General features: G+C 44.2%; 1 protein-coding gene across 1 annotated transcript; it reads left to right on the forward strand.

Moving 5' to 3' along the window:
- The first annotated feature begins 499 nt into the window (after positions 1 to 499).
- Positions 500 to 6581, forward strand: LOC308151574 (activating transcription factor 7-interacting protein 2-like). Its single transcript, XM_080524468.1, has 4 exons — positions 500 to 685; positions 2269 to 2312; positions 2629 to 2822; positions 5459 to 6581. Coding segments are annotated over exons 1-4 (444 nt in total). The 5' UTR covers positions 500 to 684; the 3' UTR covers positions 5664 to 6581.
- Positions 6582 to 10796: the final 4215 nt, after the last annotated feature.

Raw genomic sequence — 10796 nt, forward strand, 5'->3', positions numbered from 1 at the left:
AACCTTTGAACTGAAATGTGATTGACAGTGTGTCAGAGTCAAATACACAGAATACTAAACTTTGTAACCAGGAGACTGAGACTTATCAAATCATTAAGAGTATTTATTTAGTTCTTGCAAGAAGGAGCGATTGTCCGGCCAACAAAAATGTGGTTCTCAGTACAATGGCTCAACTGGGGCCGTCCCAGCTGACCACATTTATAGGTTTACAACATCAGTGGGCGGTTTGTCCTGGGGTTGGCCATAGTAATCAAATCAAATCAAATTTTATTTGTATAGCGCATTTCTTACAAGATGCAACTCAATGCGCTTCACACAATGAACATTTTCAGTCAATCAGTCACTCAATCAATCAATACTAACAGAGCCGCGAGCAGGCAAAAGTAAAAACCTGTACACTATGTAGCCAGGAAAATTCCCTTGCAGCCCTCTACACATAGAGCGACTACTAGCCAGTTTGCCTACCAGCACCCAGCGGTGGATCCCCACACCCCCCCCCGGGGAGCCCCCGCCGCCCCACACACCCAGCCCGCCCCACCACCAGCACACCCGGCCCAGCCAAGCAAGCACAGACCACAGAGGCCCCGCACAAGGACGGCCAAGCAGGTGGCGGCGGAACGGCGGCGGAACAGACCAGGCACACGGGGCAGCCGGGGATCCCCAAGGGTTCAAGTAGTTAGTCATAGTAGGTTCAACAGTTAGTCAAAGTAGACATAACTGTCCCAGAGTGAGAAGGAACAGTGCTTCTTCTCCGTAGGTAGTCGTAAAACCTTCAGTGTTTCCTCTATATGCATTTATTGGTGGCGGGCCGCCACGAAAGAATTTCCTCCGCCACTAATTGATTCAGACAGTCCACTTTGATTCAGGCTGCGCAGAAAGGCAGCGAGTTATTATGACCGGAGAACAGAAAAAAAGCAGATTGAAGCTAGATTTAGGCCGCTTCCAGACCAACATTTCGTTACGATTTAGGGCGTAGTTATTTACAATATGTTACAATGTTGCAATTAACCTCGTCGCTTGTGTTCGCACTGCAATCGAGACTGAATCTCTCAACCGGTGCGCGGCGCGAGGCGACGCGCTTTCATAACAGTTTTGTGATTGGTCCGAATTTAGCGGGTCATTTGGATTTCAGGAAATCCCTTCCCTCTCTCTTCGCCCGTCGCCGGTGCCTTTAATCCCGTATCCTAATCGAAAATGCAACATCATCAGCGACGACTGTGGGTTATTGCATTTACTGCTGTTCTCTGGTTCATGTTCTTATACCAGTGCTCAGTATAGAGTATTTTAAATGAACATTCGTAATGTATGTCTCTGATGTTCATGGTCAATTAAATCAGCCTATTTTGTGCAACTGATAATGTTCCCGCTAATGGGTTAACCGAGCATTCTCGCAGCTAACGTGCAAGCACCTAGCTTCGAACTATTCATAGCAATATGCGCAGGGCAAAAATAATCTATTGCCTCTAAAATCATTACGAACAGAACGGCGGAGGTACGGGTAAGCAGGGCTCATGTTGGTGTCCTCAGAGGTAAGAGTTGGTTTTCTTTAACTCAGCTGATGCATTACCTTGCTGTTGTTGTTTACCGAATGCTCCATCTGACTTGTCACACTGTGATTTTACTTGTGTAAACAGTTAATGAGTAACGTTAGCCGGTTTTGTGCGTGTACTCTCACGTAGGCCTACTTCAGTGGTGTAGTTTAGTTTTTTCTAGCGGGTATACTGTGATTTTTCCCTCCCAGCCTCATATCGTTCATAAAAATACATCTGCGCTCCCTGTCTAACGTTATATATATATATATATATATATAACATGACATGTTATAAGGCTGATCTGTGCATGATATTGCTGCATTCTGACATATTTCATGTCGCATCTCTCCCCTTTGATGGTATATGACGCTATAGTCAGTCGCAATGGTCCAAAAGTCAAGTGCTTCGTAACACAGACGGGGTGATTTCATGAATGAAAGTGAAAGTTCTGTCACAAAACGCCGTTACGTATCCTCACACATGTTTAAGTGGGTATTGCGTGGGTAAAGTGAAATTACGTCTTTGTTTTGAGCGCCAGTGCGCGTGCACGCGGGGAAAAAAATACCCCCCCCCGCCACTAATGTTAAAAATCCTGGAGGAAACACTGACCTTTGTTTATCACATGAGAGTATCCTGCTCTGCATTCTTGTCATTCACACAGTTTTCAGTATTCACACAGTTTTCAGTAAACATTGTCACATTGTTATTGTATTAAAGACATTTTTTTCCCACACAGTGACCAGAGACCAAATGACATACGCACTCTCCAAACAGGACCAGGTAACACACACACACACACACACACACACACACACACACACAGTATATCTGCTGTCCTGTGTATTTGTCTCTCTCCCCTGTGCCTGAAGGAGTTCCAAGGTAAACTTATCATAACGTTTCCTTTTCTCTCCCACCCCTCCCTCCTCCTCTCTCCCACCCCTCCCTCCTCCTCTCTCCCACCCCTCCCTCCTCCTCCTCTCTCCCACCCCTCCCTCCTCCTCCTCTCTCCCACCCCTCCCTCCTCCTCCTCTCTCCCACCCCTCCCTCCTCCTCCTCTCTCCCACCCCTCCCTCCTTCTCTCTCCTCCCTCCCCCAGGATGACTTGCTGACCCGTCTCCCCCCTGTCCCCCTCAATCCCTTCCCGTCCACCCTCCCAGCCGCAGCGGCCATGTACACACTCCCCCCGAAGCCCTGTGTCAGCTTCGCACGTATCCGCCACCCCCCCAGCCTGGGTGTGATGTGGGACATCAAGGACATCGACCCAGCGGCGCCTCCTATTGACAGCTACAGGTACTGCAACGTCTTAGACTCCAGTGTATAGACACAGACCTGAGCCCGAAGCATGACATACACTCGCCGGCCACCTCGTTAGGTACACTTTTGGCGCTTTTCCATTGATCGGCTCGGCACGGCACGGTTTTATAGTTCTTGTTCGGGATGGGTAGCGAAAGGTACCTTTTTGCCAGGCTGCGTGTGACGTGTGACGCTGCACACCGTTGATTGGTCAATGGAAATCGTCATCCCATGTTCATAGATTTCTTCGCTAACCGCCATCTTTAAATACCACAACAGATTTCGCTCTCGGAAAATGTCACTTACTGTTTCTGTAATAACTTATTAATAAAGATTAGAAAAATGATGCTAACCATCGTATTATCTTAGTTTAATGTCATTTCAATGCATCATAGTACTTTTATTTACAACAAGCATAACAAAAAAATCGCTATTATGGCGATGTCCTGTGCCTATGCTGTTCCTCAGTCCAGCGGCAGTCAAATGCCGGTAGATTTGCGTCTTGCTCCCTTTAACACATGTCGGCGTTTCCCTGGTTGCGATATCTAAACTATTAGAACTGAAAGCGGCAGGTAACAGGCACGTAACATCCATATGCTGTATATATACATAAATATATTTGACTACCAGCAAGACACCGGAGCACTCGTATCTATAACAAACGCGGAGATTGTATGAGCCTCGCGTCAGTCAGCCTTTCCGTAGAAATACATCGCTCCGTTATATATCTAACGTTACATGTTTTAAGGCTGATCTGTGCATGATAGTGCTGCATTATGTTGATCTATTTATAACGGTCTATTCTTGCCAATTCCTTATTACCAGTGGAAAGGGGGAAGGCTAAAACACTTTGAATGGAATAGATAGGACTTTCCGTTCAATGGAGGAAGCATGATACTCGCGAGTTCATCTCGCTTTTCCCCCCGTTGATGTATTAAACAATCTAAGCAATCTAATCAGAGCAGTTGTTATTATGTAATATTATTGATGGATGTGCCATTTTTTATGGAGAGCAGTGAGCGGATGACTGGATGTGAGAATGTATTTGACTAATGCCGATAGATTCGCGTCTTGCTCCGAAACCGGAGCTGTCGGCGCAGACAGGATTTTACAGCGTTCCTTCAAACTGTCGTAATTCATGAACTATATGCCCAATCTAACAAATTCAAACAGTTTCTGAAAGCAGAGAAGTTGCACTTTTTGAACAGTTGAACTTTTTTAGGCTTATTACGGTAGTTCACCAACAAAAAAAGCACAGTGCTCAACGTGTCAGGAGAAATAAAAATAGAATCGTGTCGGCATTTCATGTCGGCATTTCCCTGGTTGCGAGATCTAAACTAGTCTACTAGAACTGAAAGCGGCAAGTAACAGTCACTTAACGTTACATGTTGTAAGGCTGATCTGTGCACGATAGTGCTGCATTTTGACATAATTCTTATCGCATTTCCCCCCGCTGATCTGTATAGCGGGGGGAATCTTATGACACGTAACTCCTCCTACAGTCCCGGGTCGATCCTGTATAGTGGAAAACGTCTCGTACCCGGAACTGTTCAAAAGCGTGCTGAGGCGAGCCGTGCCGAGCCGGTCAATGGAAAAGCGCCATTTGCTAGTATCGTGTTGGACCCCCTTTTGCCTTCAGAACTACCTTACTTCTTCGTGGCGTAGATTCAACAAGGTGCTAGAAACATTCCTCCGAGATTTTGGTCCATATTGACATTATCGCGTCACGCAGTTGCTGCCGATTTGTCGGTTGCACATCATGACGCGAATCTCCCGTTCCACCACATCCCAAAGGTGCTCGATTGGATTGAGATCTGGTGACTGTGGAGGCCATTGGAGTACAGTGAACTCATTGTTATGTTCAAGAAACCAGTTTGAGATGATGTGAGCTTTGTGACATGGCGCGTTGTCCTGCTGGAAGTAGCCATTAGAAGTATAGAGTATAAAGGGTCATAAAGGGATGGACATGGTCATTAAGGGGTGGACATGGTCAGCTACAGTACTCAGGTGGGCTGTGGCGTTTAAACGATGCACAATAGGTACTAAGGGGCCTAAAGTGTGCCAAGAAAAGCGCTTTCAGAGATGCTCCTCTGCATACCTTTGTTGTAACAAGTGGCTATTTGAGATACTGCTGCCATTCTATCAGCTCCAACCAGTCTGGCCATTCTCCTCTGACCACCCCCTTTTTTTTGCTGCTTACTGGATATTTTTTGGCTGTACGGGACAATCCCAGTAGATCAGCACTTTCTGAAATACTCAAAACGGGACGGCTGTGGCGCAGGAGGTAGAGCCGGCGTCTAATGATCGCAAGGTCAGCAGATCACCGGTTCGATCCCCGGCTGACCTCATGTCGAGGTGTCCTTGGGCAAGACCAGGTCATTGTAAGGCACTTTGGAGTAAGGTGAACCAAAGTAGAGTAACTCAAAGTAGAGTAACTCAAAGTAGAGTACTCAAAGTTGAGTAAACCAAAACAGCCCGTCTGGCACCAACAACCATGCCACGCTCAAAGTCAATTAAATCGTATATGTATATGCATGCCTAACTGAAATGCTTTTGTCTTTCTTTCTCTTCCTCTCTCCCCCTCTCTCATCCCCTCATCCCTATCTCCTCTTTCTCCCCCCCCCCCACCCCAGTATATTCATGGCCCAGGAGAGCAGCAACGGCAGTGGGGTGTACGCAGGGTGGCGGAGGCTGGGCGTGGTCAAGGCCATCCCTATGCCCATGGCCATCTCTCTCTTACAGTACTGCCCCGGGCGCAGGATGTGCTTCATAGTGGGGGGCAAAGACCAGTTCGGACGCTGTGGACCCTACAGTGACGTAGAGAGCGTGGTCCTCTAACCTGTGGACCTCTCTGGGTGCTTGTGTATGACCTTAAAGTGTGTGTCTGTGTGTATCAAATCAAAATAAAATAAAAAATCAGATTTAGATTTAGATTTGATGATTTTACACACAGTGTAAAGTGCGTGTGTGTGCGCTACAAAAGCTGTCTTCCGATTCCTCCGATCTTGATTGTGATTCAATGATTTTAGATTTGAAATCTCTGCCTGTGATATACCATTATAATTTGTAGTCATAGGAGGTCCTCCTCTATTTGGCCATGCCGGAAAGGACAAAAGTCAAATGTATGTCCATTATAACCACTACCTCTCTACCTCTAAATGATGTTTAAATAGCTGTAGAACAGCACCTGCCCACGGTGGCTGTAAGGGAATTACCCTAGGCTGCATGATCTCATGTTCACCAGTAGGGGACAGCAGAGCATCAGGAACGATAGACACACTATGTTTATTTAACCCTGCACCCGAAGGCTTCTGAAAGAATACGTTTAGTACACCATTCCCTAAAGTCTACTGTCATTAAATGAACTAGGAATAGTCATTCCAGCTAGGAGTTGTCATTTAGGAATTCTGTTCTGGAGGATCATTTTCGAGGGTCGTTTTGTCTAGCTATACTGGCTAAATAAGTAAGCTAGAACGTCGCAAAAGGAGGTAGCGGAGGCAGAAACCCCATGTGGAAAAACAACACTAAAGCATAATGAAAATACATGCAGAGGTTTCTATATGTTTTTGGGGGTTGTTTATGGTCATTCTAAAGATGTATTTAGCTTTTGGCCTGTAATGGTTAGGATTGGGACAGATAAATTGATTTGGGATAAGTGGTTGGGGGCAACTTTCTACCAGGAGTGCCTTGACATGGCAGCTGTAAAGATGTCTAGAGTCAGAGTGGTTGTTGGGGAGGAAGTGGGAGCCCAACAAATCTCGCACTTTAATTGATATGTCAATAATCACTGATTTTTTTTTTTGAAAAAACAAACAAAAACAAAAAACGTTTTTTTTTAACTGTTATTGGATGGTTCCCTGATGATGGGCGGTGGCCGAGATTGGTTGATCGTGGTACCCAAAGTAATTATTTAAAGATTGCTCAAGGTAGACAGTTTAAGATACAAGTTTATTCACGGTACCCTGTGAGCTCAGTCACAGGCAGACAGAACGCACACAGAATGATATTCACAGTGCCTCTTATAGGGGATAGTTGATGATCAAGCAAAGATACAAATCATTCTACAGACAGGGCTCCGTTGAGTCTACCCTGGCCTGTTGACTCCGTCCCCATCCCATAAGGAGTTGGTTGTCATGGCAACAAAGTCACCCGAGTCCGGTCAGTCCCAAGTATACTCAATGACCTCTTGACCCATGTTCCATACTGGTCCCTAGTCAAGTTACATGCTGCAAGGTATATGGCAGAGACAGAGGTTGGCTGAATTGTCAACAACTTAGATATTACAGCTTGATTATGCTTACTAATGAGTTTATACATAGTGTCTAGAGTTTACCTATGTACAATGAAAGACGCATCCTATCATTAACTATCTGTGATTAGCTGTGAGATGGTTATCCTTTGGCTTTTTCAGCACATTTTGGAAATGGATTTATGTATTGTAATGTGAATACTGCCGATATTGTGGAAAAACACCAATAAAAAGAGTAAAAAAAAACTAAATAGAAGAGTGAATTGTTTAGATGTATCAATGGGTATCACACAGACCTATGTAGCAGAGGATAGAAGAACAGAGAAGAGGGATATCCTTATATCAGCATGTTTTTTTTTAATAAACATACAGAGAATACAGTTTTAAAGCTAATGTGTCTATAACAAAAAGGTTGCAAACAGAGACCGATTTATAAAAAATAAAGTATATGTAGCCTAACCTCTCCCCCACCCACAAAAACTTCACAAACAAGAAAGACAGTGGAAAAAAAACATCTTCCTGGTACATATCAAAATGTTTACAGTTAGTGCTACAGATAAATATTAGGTAGTCAAAGGAGCAGAAACAAAATAGAAGAAAAAAAAAAAAAACATAACCAACAGCCAGCTTCACAGAGGTATACCCTGGAACTGCAATTTTTCTATGGTCATATTTTGAAAACATTTGCTGTAGACCCATGCAGTGTGTATTTAATTATCTTCCAGCTTGCTAAAATGAGGAAATTTCTGATCCAAGCCTCGTGGGATGGAAGAGAGAATTACTTCCAACAAAGTAATATCAGTCGTCTAGCTAACAGGGTTAGGAAGGCCACAAGGTCCACTTTCATTCTTGGCAGGACCACTGTATTAGGTACAGTGGTCCTGCCAATAGAGCTGTAGATGGAACTGGGTCAAAGGGCACCCTGGGTCAAAGGGCACCCGAAGTACCTCCGTTAATGTGTCAAACATACTGGACCAGTAGTTCTGAAGAGATGGGCAAGACCAACACATGTTAATCAACGAGGCAGGACTTTGTCGACACCTATCACATTTTACATTGAATGAAACCATGTTTGGCACATACAGATGAAGAGTGGACCCAGAGAAGTATATCATCCCATAAGTCGTCTGTAATGTCTTCACCTATATCCTGTTCCCAGGATGTTTTAATAGCTAACAATGAGGAACTCTGAAGGGAGAACATTCTCATATCCACACGAGGTGACACCTTCTGATGTAGGCGGTGGTAGTAAAAACAGCATCAATGGAGGGGTGTACGGACTGAGAGTGTTTAGTGTGTGTGTGTGTGTGTGTGTGTGTGTGTGTGTGTGTGTGTGTGTGTGTGTGTGTGTGTGTGTGTGTGTGTGTGTGTGTGTGTGTGTGTGTGTGTGTGTGTGTGTGTGTGTGTGTGTGTGTGTGTGTGTGTGTGAGAGAGAGAGAATAAAGGCCTATGTAGGTTACATGGGGTTGAGTACTCCATGTGAAGGATAGACAGTGCCTTCAGTAAGTATTCAACCCCCTGGACTTCTTCCACATGTTGTTGTGTTCCAAGCTGACTGTCACGACCCTGGCTCATGGATCGAGACAAGAAGGGGAGACCACGCCCTCCATACTGGCCCGCACTATTGATAGCATTCTGTTGACCGACCATGCTATGGTTAGATTAGATATGACTCCATATCGAGAGACCATGAGGTCACGAGTGTGGCGCTTTAACTCATCGCTGCTACGGGACGTTGGTTTTAGGGAGGAGCTTAGGGCACAGATCAATCTATACTTGGAGACCAATGTCCCTACAGCTCCCTCCGCCATAGTGGCATGGGAGGCCATGAAGGCTTTTCTCAGGGGATTCATTATTCAGTACTCCTCTCATAAAAAAAAAGGCTTCCACTGCTAAACTTCTAGATTTAGAAAGGGAAATTAAGAATATAGAGGATAAATTAAAAAGGAATATATCTGACGTACTTTGTAAAAAACTGACTCATCTTAAGTATGAATATAATACTATAATATCTAAGAAAACAGAGTTTCTTCTGTTTAGAGCTAGGCAGACTATTTTTGAATCTGGGGACAAGGCGGGAAAATTCTTGGCTAGATACATTAAACAGAAAGAGTCTAAATCTATTATAGCATCAGTGAGGGATGCAGAAGGGACATTGGCAACTGAACCTAGTAAGATAAATGACATCTTCAAAGACTTGTATATAACCTCTATACGTCTGAAAGCACTGCCACGGATGACGAGATAGTATCCTTCCTTGATAATTTGAACCTCCCTAAACTGAGTGGTGCACAACAAGAGGAGTTAGAGTCACCTATTAGTTCACAGGAGATTATTGAAGCAATCAAGGCCCTACCAGCAGGCAAATCGCCTGGCCATGACGGCTTTACAGCTGAATTTTTCAAATGTTATGCTGAAGATCTCCTGCCATTGTTTGAAAAGATGCTTACGGAGGCATTTGAAAGTGGTAGGCTACCTCAGTCTCTAAATCAAGCAATTATTACACTTATATTGAAAAAAGAGAAGGATCCGACTGATTGCAAAAGCTATCGTCCGATAAGTTTGATCTCAGTCGATTGTCGACTACTATCTAAAATACTTGCTAATAGATGAGATAAAACACTTGGGTCACTTATCCATCCGGACCAAGTGGGCTTTATTAGACGTAGAAATTATTCTGATAATGTGAGGCGCCTTATAAATATTATGTGGTTTATGCGAAATTCTAACAATCCAACAGCGGCCATCTCGCTCGACGCTATGAAAGCGTTTGATATTATATAGAGTTTCAGGGTGTAACTGGCCTTCTTATTTGAAATTCTCAAAAACGGAAATGAAATATTCAATTTCTACTGTGTATTTAGTCACATTACAGTAATTTGGTCATATCTATGTTCATTTTTTAACATCTCACAGGTCTCAGCTTTCACCAGGTACCAAATTTAGCAAATTTGACCATGTCGTTTTTGGAGATATGAAGCAGTTAATCAGACCGGTCTAATTAGACCGGGAACACCAAGGATGGGGGGGCAAACATGAACACAACCGGAGGGTTAATACGACTACATAATAATTATTTAATGACATTTTTATAATTACTGAAAAAGTATTTGGGATTTATCAAAAAACACATCCCAACATATACAGTACCATTTGGTATATGATAACAGGATAGAATGGAGTCTCGCCAGCCAATGAGGGGGCTCTTCACGAGTGCTTCGCCAACCAATCAGGTAGCGGTATTGCCCTACCTTCCCCTACCATCCCCTACCATCCCCTACCATCCTAGGTTCAGCAAATCCGCCAACAGTAAGTCAACATCCTCCCGCTCCATCCCCACAGCCAGCCTGTCCTCGAGCGGTAAATGGGGTATGGGGAAGGCAGGGCAATACCGCTACCTGATTGGTTGGCGAAAAACATGTTTATTGACTGGGCAACACAGTGTAAATACAGAGTTCAAGTTTAAACAACTCCTAAAGTTCTGACATGTATTTGTGGGTATACAATGTGACAAATTGAATGTTAACAAGCTGGTTATTATCAGAATAAACAGCCTGGTCTCACACATCACACATAGAGATTACAGGGACAGTCTAACCCTAACCCTAACCTTAACCCTAACCCTAACCACACTGTGTTGCCCAGTCAATAAACATGTTTTTCGCCAACCAATCAGGTAGCGGTATTGCCCTGCCTTCCCCATACCATCCTAGGTTTCGCAA

Source organism: Nansenia antarctica (assembly GCF_963989245.1).
Source record: "Nansenia antarctica genome assembly, chromosome: 2".
In the NCBI taxonomy this organism is placed as follows: Eukaryota; Metazoa; Chordata; class Actinopteri; order Argentiniformes; family Microstomatidae; genus Nansenia; species Nansenia antarctica.

What these genes read in the sequence shown, in the direction of transcription:
- LOC308151574 (XM_080524468.1), top strand. An exon ending in CACTCTCCAAACAGGACCAG is followed by an intron (nt 2,313 to 2,628) that starts GTAACACACACA and finishes TCCCTCCCCCAG; the next exon opens with GATGACTTGCTGACCCGTCT. An exon ending in CCTCCTATTGACAGCTACAG is followed by an intron (nt 2,823 to 5,458) that starts GTACTGCAACGT and finishes CCCCCACCCCAG; the next exon opens with TATATTCATGGCCCAGGAGA.